This window comes from Patella vulgata, chromosome 1 (genome assembly GCF_932274485.2).
Source record: "Patella vulgata chromosome 1, xgPatVulg1.2, whole genome shotgun sequence".
NCBI lineage: Eukaryota > Metazoa > Mollusca > Gastropoda > Patellidae > Patella > Patella vulgata.
Window position 1 is genome coordinate 4,520,034 of NC_065879.2, and position 24,377 is coordinate 4,544,410.

Below are 24,377 nucleotides of genomic sequence, written 5' to 3' on the forward strand. Positions count from 1 at the left end.
GAAAAGAGGATGAAATGACCAGACAAATAAATTTCAAAAACCGTCTAGCATGACTTTCAATACTTAGTTTTTTTTACATGTAGGCCTATTCATCTTTCTAAACTAAATTAGCTTTCCTACGAAGATTATAGTGTTTCTTTATATTTTTAGCAAAGTCAAGTCATATTTCTTGTCATTACTACATTCAGTCGATGGCATTTTGTTGTAATAACTAAATTCAAATTTTAAATTTTCTATCCATAATTTGAAATCAATGTCTAAAATGTAAATAGTCAAAAAGAGAGTGAGAGAGAGAGAGAGAGAGAGAGAAAGAGAGAGAGAGAGAGAGAGATGGGGTTTACGTCCACTCAACACAAACTAGGTCTTTCGGGACTAACATATGGGAGAGAGAGAAAGAGAGAGAGAGAGAGAGAGAGAGAGAGAAAGAGAGAAAGAGAGAGATGGGGTTCATTTTGGGACTAACATATGGTGAAAACACACAAGGTTGGACAGGCGACCCTACTCCTTGTTAGGTACAACCGGGTAGACAGAAATAGACAAAAGCTCAAACTAAACATAGATAAGATACACCTTTATTCAATGTTTATTATTTGTCAACACTCAAAAGTGCATTACAAACACTTTTGAACAGTATTTATTTTATGTTTAAGTATATGAAAGATTAAAGAGGCCTTGTGACTACGACTAATACACTTTCACTTTCTATTAAATATAGTAAACATACTCAAAATAATTAACAAGTCACACCCACTTTAACAACCACGGTCAATATCTCAGTATAATAAGGTCATATATTATATCGAAAATTGTATTAGTATCTTTGCTTATATAGGGTGGATGAGCCTCAATATTTAAACACAATCTAGTATTAGTATGTCTAGGCTAACCACATTGCAAAACCACATAATATTACTTTTGCACCTATCGTAGGAGTGTCTATTTTGAAAGTACTCCCCATACATGCTTTGTACCCATGACAGATAATTTATGAAAGGATTATATCGCGGTAGTTATCTGCTATTCAATATACAAAAGGAAAATGTGTTTTCTATACCTGCATTTAAAATGGTTGTTTATTTCTATTGAACACTTTTTTAATTTACAGTGATTATTTAATATTTTAAGCATGGAGTACTTCTTCAATTTCAACAAAAGCATGAATCATGCATGTCAATATGACCTGATCAGCTTTCTCTAGGTTAACTGTGAATTTTGTATTAACAAAATGTTAGATCGGGTTCGTTGAAAAGATTTTAAATCGTAATTACATACATTATTTATTCGCAATATACAAGGACAAAAGTCATAAATTAATATTTGAATTTTATTGCTTTTTTTGGAGGGGTGATAACTAGACTATAACGAATAACATTGTGATCAAAATATATAGTGTTAAAAAACAGTCTCAATTCAGTCTTTTTAAATGAATTCAGGATGTAGATTCTGTTATTGTAAAAAATATAATATTCAGTTTTGATGCACATTTTTAAATTAAACGAACATTGTTAGCTCAGACGGAAAACTGCACTCAGAACCGCATCATATTAGGGAGAGCGGAAGAAATGGGGTTTAACATCCACTCGACACAAAGTTGGTCATTTCGGGGATAACCTATGGTTCAAATTTTATTTCAATAATTTGCTTGCACATAAGGTTCTTTAGCAGTGGGAGGAAACCGGAGGACCCAGAGAAAACCCACGACAACCGCGGAATCGAAACCATGTCATTTGATTCAATGACAGACCTTGTGATACGCACTAACCATTCGGCCATCCCCCCCACACAGTAGCAGATTATCAGTGAGGCTGATGAGGCTGCAGCCTCAGGCCCAAAGATTTTGTAAAAAAAATTTTTTTAGACTTGTCTGATACAATTAAAAACGCATAGACAATGAATGTTAGGAGGGTGGGGTTTAGGCCCAACGGGAATCAACATAGGCCCTGACCCGAAATTAATTAGGCCCACGCCATTTTAAATAGGCCCTATTGTTTGGAGATCTGATCTTATTTTTTAAATGTAGGCCTACAATCTACGTTAAATCCTTGTAAGTTTTCGGTTATGTCTTGCCTAATATAATATTGTATCCACGTGACGTCATTTATGGGCATATAAAGTTACATTACGTTTTTAATGTTAGCAACTACCTTGGCCCTAACTCTAAAAACTAAATAGGCCCTCCAGCAACTGCCGCCTCAGGCCTTGGTGGGGCTTAATCCGCCACTGACCCCAAATTCAATAATTTGCTCGCATGTCGGGTTCTTTAGCAGTGAGAGGAAACCAGAGGACCCAGAGAAAACCAACGAGGTTGGACAACTGGGGAATAGAAACCATGCCATTTGACTCAATGAGATTTTGTGATACATTCGGTCATACCCCGCCCCTCCCACATTTGTTGGGGGGTTGGATGGCCAAATGGTTAGCACGTGCGTGCTGTATCATAAGGCCTGTCATTGAGTGAACTGGCGTGGTTTCGAATCACCAGTTGTACGTGACAAGGATTAGGGTCACCTGTCCAACCTCGTGGGTTTTCTCCTGGTCCTCCGGTTTCCTCCCACTGCTAAAGACCCCTAGGCACAAGCGAATTATTGAAATAAAATTAAACCATATGTTAGTCCCGAAATGACCTAGTTTGTGTCGAGTGGACGTTTAACCCCATCTCTCTCTCATTTCATCTCCTTTAAGACCCCATCATAAACCATATGTTAGTCCTGAAATGACCCAGTGTTAAACCCCATCTCTCTCTCTCTCTCACATTTGTTAAAGAGATAAGCTAATCAACAGGAAAATATCATTCACAAACTACACATCTCTTGTCCTTAAGATCAAACTTCCTTGTTGAACTGCTAATCTATGATAGTCCTGACCTTTGACCTGACAAAAACACTGATAACAAGTTTCCTCAAAATCTAATCTATTTATGTACCGGTACAATGTCAACATATTCAAGGTAAAAGATTTGTCCTAAATTATATATGGGTATTCATTTGTATCACTTCATAAAAAGGAGTATTACAATTGATAGATCATGTTAAATGAAGGTGTAGATTCATGTGGTTGCTGGCACTCATCCATATAACCATTTAACTAATGATAACATAAGACCACAATTAATTTTGGTATAAAAATATTTAATTGGGTTCACATTAATTTTATGATGAAGCCTTATTATTTAGTAATTTAAGTAGTCACAGTCTTGTCAAATGAAAAAGGAGGCATCTACCCTTCTGCTGGGATACAATTTACAAATCTAACTCTCGGCTGAAAATGATGTTTAATTTCACGTCTAACCACGTTTTTCAAGTCCCTTCTTACAAATAGCGCCGAAACGTATTATGGTACACGATTCGTGTACCAATGGCAAAATGTTTATTTTGTCTTAAATATTGGATATCACAACATCAATGTTGATTTAAATTGACAAATAAGTCGTGTTTTCAATGTCAAAGATTTTGGATGATATTGAATTAGAGACTTTACTACTTTATTTGCCAATGAAGCCATATCAAAGACCGCTTCATCCAAGTTTTTTTTCTTAACTTTCAGTTACTGAAACAACTAATCCTGTTCACATGATGGTAAAATATAACACATTTTAAAAGTATGCCAGATGTGCAATATGATAATCTATTTAGTTTTTTTTTAAAAAAGGAAAGAATTGTATATAACATTAACGACAGAACCTTGAACTTTAAAACATTAGAATCAATTTCTAATTAATTCTCATCAAAAGTTCATTTAAAATTCTCTTTCAACTATTTTCACATTTAATTTTTATTTTTCTGTTTTTGTAAACATAAAAGAGATGAAATGAAATGGGGTTTAACGTCCTACTGTTTTGCTCCGAACTGGGCTAATGAAGACAGAACCATAATAGAATTATTACTGCGTTTCTGAGATCTTAGTATTCAAAATGTTCACACCCAAGCGATCATTTTAATTCCATAAAAAAACAAAACAACAAATGGGATGGGGTGTCACACAAAATGACTGTGATTGTTCAGGTAGTGCACAAGCATTAAATGAGGACTTCCAACAGGGTGTACACCATATCATGATGGAGCGATATCAACTCTAGTCTAATGGTGATTAATCATCCATACACTCATTTCCTTTGTTAAAATATGACAATCTATTTCAATACCCCGTTAAGAATAGATCATATACTTAACACGTGACATTAATAAATCTTCTCGCTTATCTCGTCTCTTTTAAAGATTCAATCTGCATTCTAAGTAAATATAAATTTCCGTTGTTATTGCCGTTGATAAACAATATTAAATGTAGATGAAAACTGCTTGCATTATGCATATTTGTCCAGATTTAGAAATTACATTATTCACGTGGTTCAAACATCCAGTACTTATCGGCTCAATTTTAATGGGGGAAAACCCCCTAGAGAAACTCTGCAAAATAAATACTCAACATAAAACTCTTAATACTGACCACATGAAAAAATATTCTAAGCTTTTCAGACCTCTTAGGAATTTATTTCTAAGAAATAAAAATGTTTTAGAATTTCCCACTCTGAGTCATTGTGTCATACGATATGCAACTAGGTCACCACTGGCGGCTTTTTTTGTTATAAAGAGAAGACATGTTCTGAAACAAGAGCCTTCAATTTGATGTCAGCTACATTACTTCATACACAATAATACCAAGACAGGTGCAAAATAGACCCTGTTTTCCCCTAATGGAGTGAGCCCATGATGGTAGACTCAAATTTCTATTCAGTGTCTAATAAAGAGGGGAATAATGTACTTACAATGAAATGGAGGCAAATGCATAGAAATAATTATGTATTCAAAATCAAGTTGTATGATTTGTGGCCATTATTACATGTAACGCTCATGTTTAGTTCAAGCGACTTTGACATATATTCAAAACCTTTGGTTTATATTTTGTTCCTACTCTCTCTCTATGTTTATAAATGTATATTTTATCCACTTTTTTATGTAATTTTTATCCATTTTTTTAATGTATATTTCATCCATTTTTATGTATTTTTCATCCACTTTTTATGTATTTTTTATGTATTTTTTCATCCACTTTTTATGTATTTTTTTATGTATTTTTCATCCACTTTTTTTGTATTTTTTATCCATTTTTCTTAATGCATTTATCATAATGTATAATTTACATGCTGCCTGAAAAGGGTGTTTTATGTAATAAAATCTATCTATCTATCTATTAAGGGCATAAATAAGTCTGATATTTTGTAAACATAATTTTTGTTTTATATCATTCTAACTCGACAGGTAAACATCAGAAATTTATGTATCGCTCAGCATATCACAAGCATAAATAAGTCTGATATTTTGTAAACATAATTTTTGTTTCATGTCATTCTAACCTGAAAGGTAATCATCAGAAATTTATGGCTAATATGATTTTAATAATAAATACATTAACTTCTATCTATTGTACCAAGGTCAAAGGTCATAGGCTACACATGTGTTTTCTAATAAACTTAATAATTATTAAACCATGCCAGCTTTCCTGTTAATTTAATCCATGTGGAATTTATCAGCACCATTGTAAGCACTGACCTGAATTTTGTGATGAATATCTTAGATAATTGAAATAATAATCTTTTTTTTTGTTTTGTTTTTTTATTCCTAGTGTGTATTTTTATATGTTCATTTATTGTAGGGTTATTTATCGCTGTTTTCGGGGGGGGTGGATGGCTGAATGGTTAGCGTGCGCGCTGTATCATAAAGTCTGTCATTGAGTCGACTGGCGTGGTTTCGAATCCCCGGTTGTACGTGACAAGGAGTAGGGTCACCTGTCCATCCTCGTGGGTTTTCTCCGGGTCCTCCGGTTTCCTCCCACTGCTAAAGACCCCTACGCGCAAGCGAATTATTGAAATAAAATTACACCATATGTTAGTCCCGAAATGACCTAGTTTGTGTCGAGTGGACGTTAAACCCCATTTCTCTCTCCCTTAAGACATGTTTTCAATTATTTGTATCCTCTTAAAGATACATGATGTAAGATTTAAAGATACATGATGTAAGATTTAAAGATACATGATGTAAAATTTAAAGATACATGATGTAAAATTTAAAGATACATGATGTAAGATTTAAAGATACATGATGTAAGATTTAAAGATACATTATGTAAGATTTAAAGATACATGATGTAAGATTTAAAGATACATTATGTAAGATTTGGATACAGAGCTGACCATTCTTGCCATTAATAGCTCAAAAATAGATAATGTAAAATGAAAAGATTGAAAATTTCATTCAAATTACTTCATTCTGAGCCAAGTTATCACTGTTTGTAGTTTTGACAAGATGTATGCATTGTGGTGACCAGGGCACTGGTATGTTCAAGACTTAGCCGCACTTTCCTATTTTTAAAATTAAATTTCTAAATGGCGAACAGTTCTAATCTAGTTAAAATCTCGAGTATCGGATGCCATCGAGAGTTGATTATGGTCTTGTTTTGTTAATAAATGTCTAATTAATAATTTAGATAACATTTCAGGCCTAAAAAAAGACCTGCAATAGGCAGATTAAGCTCTTGCATAATGCATGTTTAATAAAGCAGAGAAAATTAAGACCTCTGTGTTTCAGCTCAACTTGCTTGAAATTAACCCTGATTCTTCTATGCATATTTCAGATAATTAAACAAGCGAATAATCTAGTTATTTCCTAACATTATTACTTTAATTCGACTAATCTTCTCTAAACCATATGCAACCCTTGTTTTTTAAGCAGCTTAAACCACAGGAAATAGTTGAAATCCTACTGATCCACATGCAGTGATGAATATATAAGATAATTCAAATAGCAATTTAGAAGGAATGTGCTTTAATTACCTGGCAGTAATGGATGGATACTATTTCTTTCGCTGGTAACCAGAAAGAGATCATTTGGAATAGACAGATAAAAACGTTTAATAGGTGTGTTCAGGGGGAAAAACAGAAGAGGAAAACTGATAAGGTTACCGACACATTTATCTATTTGGGGAAAGTAGAAGGAGATGGTTTTTTTTCTGATGGTAAAATGTGACTGAAAATAGAAAATGGCTATAATTTTGACAAAATACACAGCTGTAAAGGAGGTGAAAATGTCTTTCGATGTTTATATTATCACACCTGAAGCTTATGTAAATAGAAATTTGTCTAATTGAATACAACAACACCTCTTCCATAAAACCAGCATGTATTTCTTCAACATGGAATACATACACGTCTTCCTTTAATTTCTTCAAAAACATCAGCCATTTTCCAAATATCACATCTAATAAGAGAGTTATATGTTTGGTTTTTTTTATGTTTAAAGTGAACATGAAGAGTTCTACGAGCTGTGGAGTATCAGATTGTCAGCAGTTACATCAGAAACAACTGTTCGACCCCGTTCTTTTATAGGATAAAAACAGATTCTGAAATGTTTGGGGAGAATTTTGAAGAAGACAGTACTTGGGTACTCTGGGTTTTTTTATCTTTTAATATTGAGGAAACTATCGTCAATGGTAAGGATACAAAAGAACAAAAATTTGTTAAATGGACGTATGAGCTTCTAGAGACCCCCCCCCCCCCCATCCAGTAAATGGTAAGGATACATCAAAAGAACAACAAAAATTTGTTAAATGTAGCTATATGTATGAGCTTCTAGTTCTAGAGACCCCCCCCCTCCCCATCCAATAAATTATCAAGTCTTTCGCACGGATATACTGAATATACCATAAAAGGTTTTATCAAGCGTAAAAGACAACAGTTATTTCAATTTTGACTGAAGTAGCCAAACATGACTCCTGAAAATAAAGCCATATATCCAGAGGGATAAAGAATACATTGGTAGATGGACACTTACATTAAGTGTATCAATGAATAGCCACTAACCAAGCAAGATTGTCCAGAACATGATGGGTTTAATTAGATGAGAGAGATGCCTATAGATTTTATAGAACATACATTGATTACCGGGTGGTGTGCTTAACAATAGGTAATTGTCTTCAGACAAGTGATTAAAAGATCAAAGACAATTAATGTCCTAATAATGACTAGCATCTCAAATATGATGTATGAGATGAAAAGGTATCAGGTCTGGTTGTATTAATAATAACAGAGAATCAATTGTTCTTCACGGTATGGTATGTATCAGGTTGGTTGAACCAAGTTTGTTTGGGGCATTTCTGATATCAAATCTTGACATTTCATGGCAGTCAGTGCTCATGGTATGATCACATAAAGTGGGAGAGAGAGAAGAGAGGGAGAGAGAGAAATGGGGTTTAACATCCATTTGACACAAACTAGGTCATTTCGGGACTAACACATGGTTCAATTTTATTTCAATAATTTGCTTGCCATAGGGGGCTTTAGCAGTGGGGAGGAAACCGGACATAAAGTGTGATTTAAATGTCAAATGTCATGAAGTGAGGTACATGTATAACATCGTATTTTTCGGCACCGAGTGGGGATTTAAATATGAACAGTTATTGTTAGTTTCTTCTTTCAACTTTTGTTTTGGGGGTGCGGGGTATAAAGTGACATCTTTTTTTAAAAAATATAATGATAATTCTATAATACCAAAAAAAAACCACCACAAAAAACATATTTATCTTGTTCTGATCTACCTTTGGATAAGGGATCTTTAAATGCAGCAAAAAGTAGATCCCTGGCTCTTACAAAGATGGCAGATGACTGGTATAGCGATTGACTATTAACCATAGCAATAACATATAAAAAAAAACTGTTAAAGATCACTCATGCATGAAGATTTATTCAAATTAGTTTCTAGAAGATATTATATCAATTCAATACCTCGGATAATCCTTACAGTTTAATAATGTGAATAAATGTATGTATTTGGTTTATTTTTGAAACTTAGGATCATAGACGCCCCAAAATTTAAGTGTGTAAATTAATAAAGAGGTGTAATGTGACAATATTATTAGATTTTCTCTACCGAATATAGGGAGGGTTGGATGGTCTAATAGTTACCATGTGTGCGCTGTATCGTAAGGTCTGTCACTGAGTCAACTCTCTCTCTCTCTACCGGATACAAAATAATCTAACCACCAAAATAATATGTGATAAGAATTTGAAAACACAGAAAAGCACTAACAATTCTAAGAATAAGCACACATAAATTGAAAATTGAAACAGGGAGATGTTTAAAATTAGACATTAACGATCGTTTGTGTAATAGATGTCAAGAGGTAGAAGATGAAATTCATTTGACAACAAATTGCAAAAGACATGACAAAAAAAGAAAAATGACAAAAAAAGAAAAGAACTGTTCAGATTAATTCTATTTCATGAACCAAATTTTTTATAAACTGAATGATTTACAACAATTTAAAATACTGATGATGAATAAAAATGTAGAAATTTTAAAATGTTTAGGAGCTTTTGTATATATTTCGTTCATGTCATTGTAAAGTTGTGTATCTTTGTATAATTATGTCCATGTATGTATCCTTTGTTTGTTTCATGTATATTTCTATTATTTTTATTTGTATATGCACATAACCTTGTAAAGTTTTTTATGCAGTAAAGTTTCTTCTTCTTCTATATCTACAAGTAGTTAGAAGATTCCGTTAGAAGTAGATAATATACGTAAAATAAAGTAAATGGGTCCATTCTAGATGATTATTTTATTGCCGACAATTTTCAGAGTTATAAAATAGCAATAAAATAATTATCTTGAATGGATGCATTTACTTTTTTTTTATGTATATATTTATATTTATATCATCATAAAATCCATACATATCTGCACAGAAATGACCTAGAAATGACCTAGTTTGTGTGAGTGGATGTTAAACTCTCCCTCTCTCTCTCTCTCTCTCTCTCTCTCTCTCTCTCTCTCTATCTGATACAAAATAATCTAACCACCAAAATAATACATATACCTATTTATATCATCATAAAATGGACACATACAGATCTGTACATGATGCATGTGAACACCCATTTATCTTCTTCCCTTTTAAGTTTGTGAAACATTCCATACTTTGGAATGGACATGTTCAGGAAATCCTTGAAATAAATGTCTTTATTTATTTAAAATCTCTATTTATTTACTTATATCAGTGTCATAAGAGTTGAGCTAAGAAATTTGGGTGTTTCCTTCTCAAGAAATGTGGACTAGCTTTTTTCTTCAAGTATTCTTTAATCTTTGAAAATGTCAAACGGTTATTGGCCTCTCATATTTCAATACCAGTCATACTTTGGCGATATTTCAGAATATTTTGTTAACTGAGAGAAAGTCAAGAGAAATAAAAACGAGGAATATGACATAAATTTGAAGGACTGTGCAAACAGCCTATAATCATTATAAATCTAGTTTCGAAATGACATAAAATGTTGTGGAATGACCGTCTATAACTACATCCGTTCAAATATAGTGGTGACGAGGAAAAAAAATATCGTAACTTATTTTATAGAAACAACCTTGACATGGAAGTACACAACACATTTGAGAGCAAATAAATATTTAAAGAAACAACACGGGTCTGTTAGAAATTATGATTATTCTGTCACTAAATATTTTTAATGCACTTCGTGTAAAGTGCAATGCACCATAGGTTAAAATTCCGAAAAAGTGCACGTATACTTTCAAAATTTTAATTATCTTCTCTTGATGTACTCTCTTTCAACCACCAGTATTAAGGATGTTTCCTTGGGTTTTTTTTTAATCTATTGGTTAGTGTTTGTGTGATGTTTGTGAATACTATGAAAAATTAACTTACCTTGATGGAATCAAAGCAAGCAATCACCCGACCATTTTGTACTTCAACATGGGGCGGAGGATGTGCAAATTTGCACTCTTGTTCCGTTCGTGTGCATTTATTCCGCTGAAATTCACGGCAGACCTCCAAGGTCAGCCAGCGGGAGTCCTTGACATTAGGATTATTAACCAGATTTAACATTGGATTGACCATGGCCATAACAATAACCTAATATTATCTCAATAAAATGTTTGAAAGACGTGTGGTGTCGAACCGAATAAAACAATAACAAATAAATATGTCAGTATCGATAAAAAATAATATAGCACTTTGTTCGTATAACACAGTTTAAAAGTTATTATATAGCACTAATTAAATATATGTACGTATCTACTGATAATAATATCCACTAATAAAATGAAACACAAATGAAACCACTGTTTAATAAAATGAAGACTCCACTTGGTAGAATCCTAAACGGTCTATAGAAATCTAATGACTAATAATATCTTGAATTTATATTAAACTCTCAACAAAACTAACGGGTTAAAAATTGGCAGAGTTTAAAACAGCGAAGCAGACACAAGTTATGGTTTGTTGTAATTCCTCCCTGACTCGCTAACCAATCTGAAAAATAAAAAATAAAAAATAATTAGAAAATAAATAAACCAATTAATGCAATTATCAATATTGAATTACAATAAATTCTGTTATTCCATTATTGCATAAAAAATTACGCTGTAGAGAGACTATTCATACATACGATGTATTTTTCAATGTTTCGTCTTCTGCTTTATAGCGCTAATGGAATATTTATGTAAACTTCTATAATTTTGATTCGAGCTGGTATTTAATGATGTGACTGAAGACTGCATATGCAAAAGGGGAATTACTCTTGTTTTACAGCTAATTACGCGAAACGGATATGTGACCTTTGACACGGACAACGCACACTGGTACATAAAACTGTAAAAAAAATTTAAAAAATCACTGACAAAATGCATTCAAACTAACACAGATATTGTTAATTGAATTTCCCTGTTCATGTAGAATTAAAAAAAAAAAACAAAAAAAGAATCAATTTTATATGACTTTATCGGAAGTAACATGTCATACGATTAGAGATAAAGTTCGTAATCTAGATCAGATTGCACAAAATCGCTGCACCCTGACCAACAAAAACTACCCCTACTCATGATAGACGAGCTAAACAGTTAACTAAATCTGTACTCTACAAGGTTAAATTGAGTTGGGGTCTACTTCAAATCATAATTTTTTTTTAAATGATTTGAAAAGAGTAAGGACGTTTTCTGTAAACATACAAAATGTCAGAGCTGCCATAATGTCACAAACTACCAAATTTAATTCTTTTTCCCAACATATTTTTAGGACTAGTTATCTCTGTTTAAATATTGATCAAAGTCGTCTACTGCCCAAATTCTCAAATTTAAAAGTGTTTTTAAATACATTTAAAAAGGCGGTTAAAGAGTTTTTAAACCCATTTTATGAAGACAATCTGGATCATCTATTAGATCCGTTTGGAACACCTATCAGATCTGTCTGAAACAGGACACTGTTGAATAGAAATCATAAATATTCGAGATGCAAATCAGTACCTGAATCAAATAGCTGTCAACACCCATCCTTAGAACAAATTGCTTGCCAACATGCAAAGGTGCAGTTTTATCAACACCACTAATATGTACTCAAGTCTCCAACTTTACCGTGACAAATATAGCAACTGAGAAATTGTAAGATTTACAAGCCAAATTGTCCCACAGTTTTCTCCCTCCACCCTATCTAATACCATTAAATGTCACCAAAGTTCACCTTTAAAAGCTAAACACCTCCTAGATAGATAATCTATTTACTGTAGACACTCCCAAATTAAAACAAATAATGATAAATCATTATTTTTTATCCCACAACACTAAAATCTTGCATGTTCATGCTGCTAATACGCAGTCACGTGGGGAAAACAGAACCTTGCTGAATACAAGTTGTATACCTATTTATAATTGATATAACCATTTTGAAACATTGTGAATAGATAAATATATATCTATGTTTTCATAATAACTTATAATGTAGAGGACAACAATAATACCAAAGGGTTTATTTTAGTATACTATAGCAAATGTGAGTTACTCAGGTCACACAAATATTACAACTGTGAGTTACTCAGGTCAGATAAATATTACAAAAGATCGAGATATAGTCAATATAATATTATGTTAAAATTTAATGTTAATGCATTTATTTTAACAATAACACTGTTATTCATACAGTAAACTTGTTCAAACAAAACATTTCCTCCTAATATTTATCATGAAGGTGCAAGAGGTCACTCCATCAAAGAAGAAAGCTTTGACAAGCCTTTTATACTCATAAAATATATAATACATTAAAACTTTGAAGAATAAATGTTTGATATCATATTTTAATATATATATCCGATAAGAAATGACACAATCGGACAAAAAGAAGATGTACATCATTTGAATGATTGAACTCTTTCAAATCAACTTTCTTTGATCTGCTTTATGCCGCTTTTAATCTTCCATAATCTTTTGTGATGAATATGTTTTAATATAACAAAGTGAACGCTTCAAATGTTTAGGATCAAAAAGGAACTTGATCAGCCTTACTAATTATATTAATCATTACACTGTTAGAGGTACATATACAAGTTATTGGTAATTACGATATATCCTGATCTCATATACATGTAGTGGTTTGATCTGATTTTATATTTAATAAAACATAGTTCGAAGTAGTTTGTTGGATGCATGGTTTTGTGGTTTAGGTGGGAGGGTTTGTTTGGGTTCCGGGGGGATGTTGGGGGGGGGGGGGTGTCACATCGGGCAGGTATTTGAAAACAATTAACTATTACAGCAAACAACAACTAGAGCAGAATAAAATGAAAGTAAACAAATAAGTAAGCAGGCACTTATTTAATCATAAAATTTGAAATTGACACTTTTCAATCCATTTTTTTTTTTTTAAATCTTCCAACATAACAACTAATCGAACTTGGAATTATATATGAAGGTAAATCAATCCTGCTACTAAAAACTTCTCTCAAAAAATTATTGACAATGGCTTACCACTTCCAAACTTTTAAAAACCATATCTTTTATGGCAAACAAGAGAATGGGACCAGAACAAAAAATGTATTTAGCTAAACATTGAAAAAATATAATCATTATAAGACATATCAATAGTTTTGAATCTATTTATATATATTTGTATTGTTTGATCTGATCCCAGTCCTAAACATCATGATGTATCAATAATATTGTCATTCTAAAATACTGTTGTTGTTGGGGAAGGGAATAATAGCGGACATGCTACCACGAACTGAAACATGTTATCGGGTTGAAGCACTCTTTCCACAGGAAATCTACATGTTGACACGATGAACAGGATAAATACAACAAGGGGTACACATGAAATATTGACACACGCTAAACCTAGAGCTCTTCAACTTAGACCTCAACCAAAATTCTCTGCGGTCGTCTTGTCCTCAACGTTTTTTCTTATCGAGCTCATTTCTTTGTTCTCGAATCGTTTCTTATAAAATTGCCGCCACCGTAATCCTATGTGGACATTGGCGAGATTCATTGTTTTAACTTGGTGCCTAATGGCTACGTTTTTAATGCTTAGTTAAATAATCTTGGGAATAATTCTTCTTACTACTGAATAAAATTTGGACAAAAGTCATCTAACTTTCACTTTTCTTTTCTTTTTTTTCAAATCGTATATTTTATACAGTAGACATTTACTTTGGAACACAATTTGGACAAAAGTCATTGATTTTTCACTTTTTTATTTTTTTTCAAATTATATATTTTAGGTAGTAGACATTTACTTTAGAATACAATTTGGACAAAAGTCATTGATTTTTCACTTTTTTATTTTTTTTCAAATTATATATTTTAGGTAGTAGACATTTACTTTAGAATACAATTTGGACAAAAGTCATTGATTTTTTGCTTATTTTTCGAATTATATTTTATAAATTTGACATTTTACAAGTCGCTAATTCATACATTTACAGTTATTCGTGAATACAATTTGGAAAAGAATCATCGATCTTTTGCTTATATTTTCAAATAATATTTTATATATTTAAAATATTTAAAAGTTGGCATTTTATTAATTTATAAAGATGCGTCTTATGAACATAAATCTACCTCAATCTTGTTGACTTTTAACGTTTACAAAAGATATCTCTATAATAATATATAATATAATGTAGCCTATATATAAGCTATATCTACGATCAGTAACTTATTAAAACAAAACTGTTGAACGTTCATGTATCAGTATATTATACTATATCTACTGATATACTAAACAAATATTAAACTAAGTTCAACTCACTTTTTCTTTACTGTATCACATGGTCATAGTTGTCCTTAATGAAATCTGATAATATCTACCACATGTGATCCCACTATACTCCAATCAAAATGAAGCACTTTTCTGGTTGCTTAACCAAATGTGACCCCTTTGTCAAAGCCTCCCGCCAAATATCATCCTACGCAGTCCTTTTTTTTTTTATCTAAAATTTAGTATCATGACTGGGTTTTGTATGTTATTATATCGACCATTTCCTTAGTTACGAGGATAAGAAGATCCTATTTTATCAGTGTGATACATCTGAATGGTGGTCCCTGGCTATGAATATATACGTTTTTTTTTTTGAGCTGACTGTGTAAACAAGCCGACTGACAATAGCACGCCACTGAAATCTGGGACGTCTTGACATTAAAGATGACTAATATTGTGAAATGTTGAAAAGACAGGAAATGGAATATTATATATCTTGAGTGAAGTGTACATCATTCACACTTTGTGTGGAGAGATTATCGAGAATAAGGAAATATTACATAGGCAATAAGTTTCATATTCACAACAATTCTTTCCTTTTATAATATAGAAATTATTGAATAATGGAAATTCCCAGAAAAATTACAGTCAACAGCTCATATCACATTACTCCGAGGCCTTTCTCAGAAAAATACCACTAGATAATATATATATTTACCCAAAACAATCATTTATATTTATAATGTTGGTTTTGCAATATTTCAAAATTCCCTTGTAAATGAAATGAAATGAAATGGGATTTAACATTCTAATTTCCTGTACCAACAGTGTTATTAATGACGGCATCCTCAGACAGTGTTCTATGCGAGGACATTGCATAGACAGCTGCATGTCTGCCCACTATTTATCAAATTCCATGTTGTTGATTTTAGTGTTTAATGTCCACTTCCACCGAAGGTGATATCGCAGACAAGTTGTCTTATTTTTCATTTTTATTATCTTAGCCCACGCACAGGGGGTCTTTTCTGTGGGAGGAAACAGGAGTACCTGGAGTAAACCCACGAGGTTGAGAAGTGCCCCTATCTCCATGCCACATACGCTCACACTAGGGATCGAAACCACAACCGCAAGCCAGAGGTAACCGGCCAGCTAGAGGTCGAAGCGTTACACTCTAGATAACTAGGCCACCCCAACCCCCCTATCAAATTCCAACTATTAAGATTTATTTTATGTGCAAGGCCACAAGTACACACATGTGATTTTCGATTTTCGGTCCTATCAAAACTACTAGACACCTTTACTTGTCAGGCCCTTCGTGATGTCGCTCTAGCTCGGAGAAATCATGCTGGAAACCCCAGGACCTCCTGGATTGTGTACCAGCTCCAAATTCCCTGAGCCACTGGTGTCAGAAATGAGATTTAACGTCAACTTAAAGTAATGCATTCAGTTTGATTAGATTCACGTATCAGTTTAGTAATTCTATTTCCTAATTTCTGAAAATAAAATTGTGTAGACCAACAATTAACAATGAGAGACTCACCATATCTTACTGACTTGACCATTTCTCAACAAAATAAACACCCTATCACATGTAGGACAAACTTTAATATTTATGTAAATGTGTCATCACACATTACAAACTCATACAAATAGATTAAAGAAATTGTATATGACAGGAGTTATCTCTCCATGATATCTCTCTAAATTCAATGAACAATATTAGCGTTATCTTCACTCCAGTAATCTTGTTAAAACCATTTAGCTGTTGTTGGAAGTGACAAATCCAGTCTTCTCGACCACCTACCAGTAAACTTTAATTTGATTTATATAGCTCATCATAGGGTCATCTATCAGGTTAGATGAAAATCAAACCGGTTACTTTATGATAAAAGTCAGTGTGTCTTAACGTAAAGAGATAAAGGAAATGTTACTACATGTGCTGTAGTTAAAACTTTAAAGCAAACTAGTACAGGAGCAGACATATATCCTAGGCAACAGTCTTTAATAAGTATATACCTTATCCATCTTAATGGATGTACTTTGTCATGACTACAACATTGAACCAACTAATGAAGATTTATTCTAAGTGATATAGCCACAGTAACAATCATATTTTTCTGTTTCAATGGCCTGGGAATTTACATAAATCATACAATAAACTTTACAATGGACATCGTTAAATTTCTAATAATACCCAGTCACATTATTTGAAAAATTATCAATTATTCTTTGTCTTTTTTTTTTTTTTATCTTTTAGCTTAAAAGATTAAGTTAAACATACACTGTCACATTGGCAACTGGTGTCAGAAATGGGATTTAACGTCAACACGACACAAACTAGGTCATTTCAGGACTAACATATGGTTCAATTTTATTTCAATAATTTGCTTGCGCGTAAGGGTCTTTAGCAGTGGGTCGAAACTGGAGAACCCGGAGAAAACCCACGAGGTTGGAGAGGCAACCCTACTCCTTGTCACATACAACCAGGAAATCAAAACCACACCATACAGTGCCCACGTGCTAACCATTCAGCCATCCAACCCCACTACCATGACTCTGAGAAATAAATTTGCCTACTAAAAACATGAAATGATATATAGCAGTTGTGATATATTGTACACCATATTATCATACAGCATATGGTTACTCAAATAACTGAATCAAATGTTTATAATGACACCTTTAAGATGTCTAATCTTGATGAATGTTATTTCACTGTAGTCTAACACGTAACAGCTTCTTTATTATCCTAATTTACAACCTAGAAATAGCATCCTGTTGTATTCTGAACAACTTAAATATCCATTTCATTATCTCAATTATAACTCACAATTCAAGGGAATATCCGAATATTCTCTCATGCTTACTTAAAGATGCATTATGGGAGATTCGATAACGAGTTGGCAGTTCTCACTATAATAGTTAAAAACTAGATAATGTAAAGGTAATTTGCTGAAAATTTCATTCAAATTGATCCACTATGAACCAAGAACTAAGCGGTTGAAATTTCGGGCTAGCCTTGATCATCATTACTAAAGTCAGTACGATAAACAGCCTAGTCTCGATTTTGCATTTAATCGTTAAATCGTGAAGGAAAGTTATGCAGTAAATGGGCTCACAATCCACTAAAGATCGCAGGCTAGCGATGACATCGAGAGTTGATTATGGTCTGGATAAGTTAATTAATGTCTAATTAATAGCTTAGATAACATTTCAGGCCTAAAGAAAGACCTGTAATAGACAGATTTAGCTCTTGCATAATGTATGTTTAAGGAAGCCATATTCCTTTTCAGCTCAATATGCTCTAATTTATGCATTAGATATAAAAAATAAACTACTTGAGCAACTCTTATAGAATCAATAATTTATGACAGATATAATGTTTATAGGCCACTCCTATTGACAACAGATTACTAGTTTGATTAATCGAATGTCAGTTTTAAAGATAGCGCATAAACTTTTAAATTCAAAATCGAGAAAAAATAAGAAGAAGTCATTTTAATGAATATTGATAAACCAAATAATAGATCGCTTAGATGTTAATCTAGGAAGAACACAAGAGTCAGATATCTATTGGAACAAGGCTTTCTTATTAAAGAGAGAGAGAGAGAGAGAGAGAGAGAGACTGCTAACGTCCACTCGACACAAACTAGATCATTTTGGGACTGACCCATGGTTCAATTTTATTTCAATAATTCGCTTGTGCATAGCGGTCTTCAGCAGTGGGAGGAAACCAGAGGACCTGGAGAAAATTCACGAGGTTGGACAGGCGACCCTACTCCTTGCCTACTCCTTGTCACATACAACCTGGGAATCAACACTACGCCAGTTGACTCAATGACAGACATTATGAAACAGCACGCACATGCTAACCAATCGGCCATCCAATCCCCCAAGATAAAAATAAAGGCTTATCAAAACAAGTTACTCACCAGAATTAAGTAGACATATTGAATTACATGAACGTAAGACGACACATCATATGATCAGAAATAGGATATTTTCTTAATAGCGTTTAATATTTAATGTTGGTTCGTAAAGGATTTACACAAAAGAAAATATAGCTTTGAATAATCAGCAAGGTTGTGTATTGTGTAAAAGTCTTGTTGAGCATGTAATTTTCTGTGTACCTGTATATTGTCTACTTTATCTATATGTTTTTGAATATGTATTCATTAAATAATCTACCTGTATGTTAGTTATGTGTTTATGATATTAAATAGTCTACCTGTATGGTAGTTATGAGTATATGATGACAGTCTATTATATATTTTGTGTAGATTACATATAACAATATCAGTTGATATTGAGCAGGCCGTATATTTTGGTAGGATAGGCTTAAAATAATGAAATGGGATTTATGGTCCTACTGTTCTGCACTTACTGGGTTGATGGAGACAGTACACGAGAGAGAAATGGGGTTTAACGTCCACTCGACACAAAACAGGTCATTCCAGAAGACACGGAGAAAACCCATGAGGTTAGACAGGCGGCCCTACTCCTTGTCACGTACAACGGGGGAATTGAAACCACGCCAGTTGACTCAATGACTAAACCATAGAAAAGAAATTACCCTTATAATAAAGTGGAAAGTTTTGAAAAGAAGATAATAAATCCCCTACACACAAAACTACACAGGTCTCTAAATTGAAATATTTCAAATTGTAATTATAATTTTTGTGTCCATAAACTGCACACTGAGTCTATTTCGATTCACAATTCAGTTTTGTTAGCATTCCAGATTTAAAACAAAAGCGGTTTTTCAAATTTTTCAATTTATTTAATAGTAGCTGATCAAACCCGGTCGGGTCTCCAAGACATTCAAATATTTACCTAGCCAAAAGAAAAAGTTTTACGCTCATTTTTCTTGACATGTTTACACATATTTAATATAATATATCACGATGTATCTTAGTTACGGGTCGCGAACAGATTGCAGAAAAACAGAAATTATCTTGTTATTAGATCAGTGTGAATGTGTTCCACTCTAACAGTTTTATCTAACAAGTCAGTGTTTTATTAATACTGGTTTCAAAACATGTGAAACCTGATAATTGCCAAATCTTATAAATTTTGATAATAGTTTGATAAATATAACAAATATTATGTAGACAAAAACCTGGGAGAAGATTAACAAATAATAACACACAAATCATTACCCAGAACACTCTCGATAGAAAACTTAATTTTAAAGTTGATATCTTTATAACAATTTTATATGTATTTCAATTCAAGTAAAGGGAAGGATGGAAGTTTGGTTTAATTTTAAAGCCGATATCTTTATAATATTATATGTATTTCAATTCAAGTAAAGTGAAGGACGCAAATTTGGTTTAATGTTAATTCGTCATGACTAGTCCATTTTGGTTATTTCAATAAACTGCATGCATATAGAGCTATTGAGCAGTTCGAGGAAACTGGAGTACCCGGAGAAAATATATAGGTTCGGACCGTAAATCTACTGCTTGTCATGTACAATCGTGGGATGGACCCCGCATTCAAACTAATGACTGATCTGACATCCATAATGCAACAGTTGAGATCACCAGGTCATCTAACATCATAATAAGTCAAGTAATTATAATTACATGTTCCTTTTTAAAAAGTAACATTAAAGATACATTATGTAAGATTTAGATAAAGAGCTGGTTGTTCTTATTATAATAGCTCAAAAATAGATAATGTACAATGAATTTATTGAAAATTTCATTCAAGCTGGAGGTTTGACACAATTTGTGCATTAATGGCAACCACCGCACTTCACCATTTTTAGATTAAATCAAAATATGGCTGAACTGTTCTAATCTAGTTAAAATCTTGAGTATCCGATGACATCGAGAGTTGATTATGGTCTAATTAAGAGTTTATATAACATTTGAGGCCTAAAGAAAGATCTGCAAGTGCAATAGGCAGATTTAGCTCTTGCATGCATAATGTATGTTTAAGAATTAGAGCAACATGTAATTGGTAAAGAATTTTAACAAATGCTTGAATCTGTTGCCAAAACATGCACTCAATGTGCAAAATATAATGGAATCTTCGTACATCACAATTCGTTCCAAAATTATAAACAGTCATTTTCCCTCTTCGTCAATCATAATATAGATAAAATCAGACACATATACACCTAATGATAATCTGTATACCAATAATAAGCATAAAGAGAAATATGCAGAACTGATGATTTCTGAGCAACTTATTCTGGCAAAATAAACAAAAACTTTTGTTGTTTCAGAAAAGATGTGTTTTTATTTCTTTTGTTCCGAGTCTTAGATTACTATCAGGAATCTGGAGCTCTGTTTACCTCTGACAAATGACAAGTAACTACATGTAGCCAGAAGTTATTATCTGGGTTAAAAAAATGCTTGATAACAACAGATGTTTTAACATGTGAAGCCTGACAGGCCATTATATACCCTATGAAACCTAGAACACAAAAGAAGCTATTTCATCTACCCAGATTAGACCCTACTAATGTCCAGTTCATATATTGTACAATATCTTATTGCATCTATGAGACATATAAAAACTTTATTGCATAAAATACCTTACAAGGCTATGTGTATATAAAAATAAAAATAATAGGAATATACATGAAAAAAAACAAAGGATATATACATGGTTAGAAATATACAAAGATATACGACTTTACAAAGACAACGGATTGTATACAAAAGCTCCTAAATATTTAAAAATTTCTATATTTGTATTCATCATCAGTATTTTAAATTGTTGTAAATCATTCAGTTTATAAAAATTTGGTTAATTACTTCAATTTGAGCTTAACACTATATAAATTTGTATTTCCTTATTTCGTTTGCACCCTGGTCGTCATCATGTTAGCAAGAAAAAGTTTACTACTGGATAAATGTATTTTAAGGATGGTAATGATTTAGTAAACCGCCATAAATATTAAGTGATTAACTCATCGATTTATGTAGTATTTTGAATTTTGAGTACAAATGACAAAGGAACACAAAATCTTTAGGATTTTTGCTAAAACCAACAATTTTCCTAATATATTTTAACCGAATAGTCAGCTGAGATTCAGGCTTGTCAATTCTATGTTTAATTTGCCTTTTCTAAAAATGTCAAATATGATGATTAAACGTTTTCTAGTGTGCCTGAAAAAAAATACAATTTTGTGAAAAACTTGGATATCAGAACAGAACTGTTTTCAATCTTTTGCATAGAAAATAAATTTAATTGTAATCAAGTGCTGAATATTGCTCTTGGGATGTGTTTTTTATCATGTTATGTGTGAAATTGTTGTGTAGCATGTGCTAATGTTTGGCATCAGGTTTCCCTTAGAGCAGATGTTATACCTATCCAACAAATTCAGAGATTCTTTACTTACTCCTTGACAGATCTCTCCAATTACAATTGTTTTTAACAAGAATTTAAGAAGAAAAGTTTTAAAGGGAAAAAAATGTTAAATAAAGATGAGTCTAAAGTCTCGGTGGATTTTAAGAGAAAACAAATGAGCTTTAATGACACAAAAGGAAAATGAAGATTTGGTGAGTAAATAATCAAGATAAATGAAGATTTGATGTGTAAATACTCAAGGTAAATGAAGATGATATGAGTAAATACTCAAGGTAAATGAAGATGAGTAAATACTCAAGGTAAATGAAGATTTGATGAGTAAATACTCAAGGTAAATGAAGATGAGATGAGTAAATACTCAAGGTAAATGAAGATTTGATGAGTAAATACTCAAGGTAAATGAAGATTTGATGAGTAAATACTCAAGGTAAATGAAGATGAGATGAGTACATACTTAAGGTAAATGAAGATTTGATGAGTAAATACTCAAGGTAAATGAAGATTTGATGAGTAAATACTCAAGGTAAATGAAGATGAGTACATACTCAAGGTAATGGAGATGTAATGAGTAAATACTCAAGGTAAATGAAGATTATATGAGTCAATACTCAAAGGAAATGAAGATGAGATGGATGTATACCACAGGTAAATGAAGATGAGATGGATGTATACCACAGGTAAATGAAGATGACCAAATATACTCTCAGTAGATATAAAGATAAACTAGCGGCAGGCAGAATCATTTTTCTACGTCCCAGGTATTTGAGATCGAACTTCCTCCCTCAGACTACTCAATCTAGTGAGTCACAGCAGGTTACTCGACTTCCTAATTTACATCCAGATAAGAAATAACAAGATCAATGATGCGATAGCCTCTTCCTTCTTTTCACTGATTAGACTAAGTTGCACCAATTCTCGGCTTTTTTTTTCAGGCCTATCTCCTAAATAATGTGACTTACTGTTACAAAATGTAGACCCAAATCATCAATAAATTAATACAAACGAGAAAATAAATTCAATCTATTTTACGCATCTATCATTGTTTTTTTAGCGTAACATTTCATTAAGAACTCAAGCGAATTGATAACCAATGTATTTTTTTTTCCAAAATCAGGGTCATCCTAACCTTCCCGAGGTGAAACTATGCAGACATAATTTAAACACACTAAACACAAACTAATTGAACAGACTGTACCAATTATTATTCCTGGTAGACCTTTTCAAACTTTAACTGCGATAATATAGAGGCCTGCAGATTTCTAAAAAAAAAATATCTCATTTCATTGTTTTGAAATCAACATAATGGGAGAAAACATTTAAATAAAGAAAGAAAAAATCTTTTTTTTGTAGGTTGAAAATGAACAGACAGGTCAATCTGCCCCAGTACTGTCAGCCATAACATTATATACAACAGCGAGAAAAAACACCCTTAAGTTGTCATCAGTCAGACAAAAAAAAGGCTCCCAGTTGATCTTAGATTTTAATGAGGCATAAAACTTTCTGAGTTATTCTTTTCGTTTCAAGTAAACAAATTTTTTAACGATTAGAAATTGAGGTATGGGAAAACTATCTATACAAGGAAGTCTAAACAAAACAAAATAAGATCTTTTTTTTTTAAGTTAACAGAATGAATGGACGGATCAGATTTACCATAAATGGTAATATCTTTTTAAGAATTAATAAAGCTCTTTTACCACCTCCGCACGGATTCCCCATTGATGGATTTATATCTAAAGATACATTACGGAAGATTAGATAAAGAGCTGACAGTTCTCACTATAATAGTTAAAAACTAGATAATGTAAAGGAAATTTTCTGAAAATTTCAGTCAAATGGATCCATTCTGAACCGGGATTTGAGCGATTGAATTTTCGACCTAGCCTCAATCATCATTACTAAAGTCAGTACGATAAAAAACATAGTCTTGATTATCCATTTCACGATTAAATCATGAATGGAAGTTGAATAACAATTCGGATCCTAATCCAGCAAATATCCCTAGCTAGCATTGACATCGAGAGTTGATTATA

The 24,377-nt window shown here is 32.5% G+C and overlaps 1 protein-coding gene across 10 annotated transcripts in view; it reads right to left on the reverse strand.

Moving 5' to 3' along the window:
• The window catches only part of LOC126808494 (muscleblind-like protein 3), a 222,094-nt gene that overhangs the window by 59,770 nt on the left and 137,947 nt on the right, over positions 1-24,377 (reverse strand). For 9 of the 10 annotated variants that reach the window (XM_050533247.2, XM_050533253.2, XM_050533252.2 and 6 more), the window contains one exon: positions 10,708-11,313. In XM_050533247.2, the coding sequence (XP_050389204.1) occupies positions 10,708-10,905 (198 nt within the window). In that variant the 5' untranslated portion in view covers positions 10,906-11,313. Of the gene's footprint in view, positions 1-10,707; positions 11,314-15,072; positions 15,355-24,377 lie in introns of those variants that run through there. The other variant, XM_050533246.2, reaches the window with a different exon arrangement.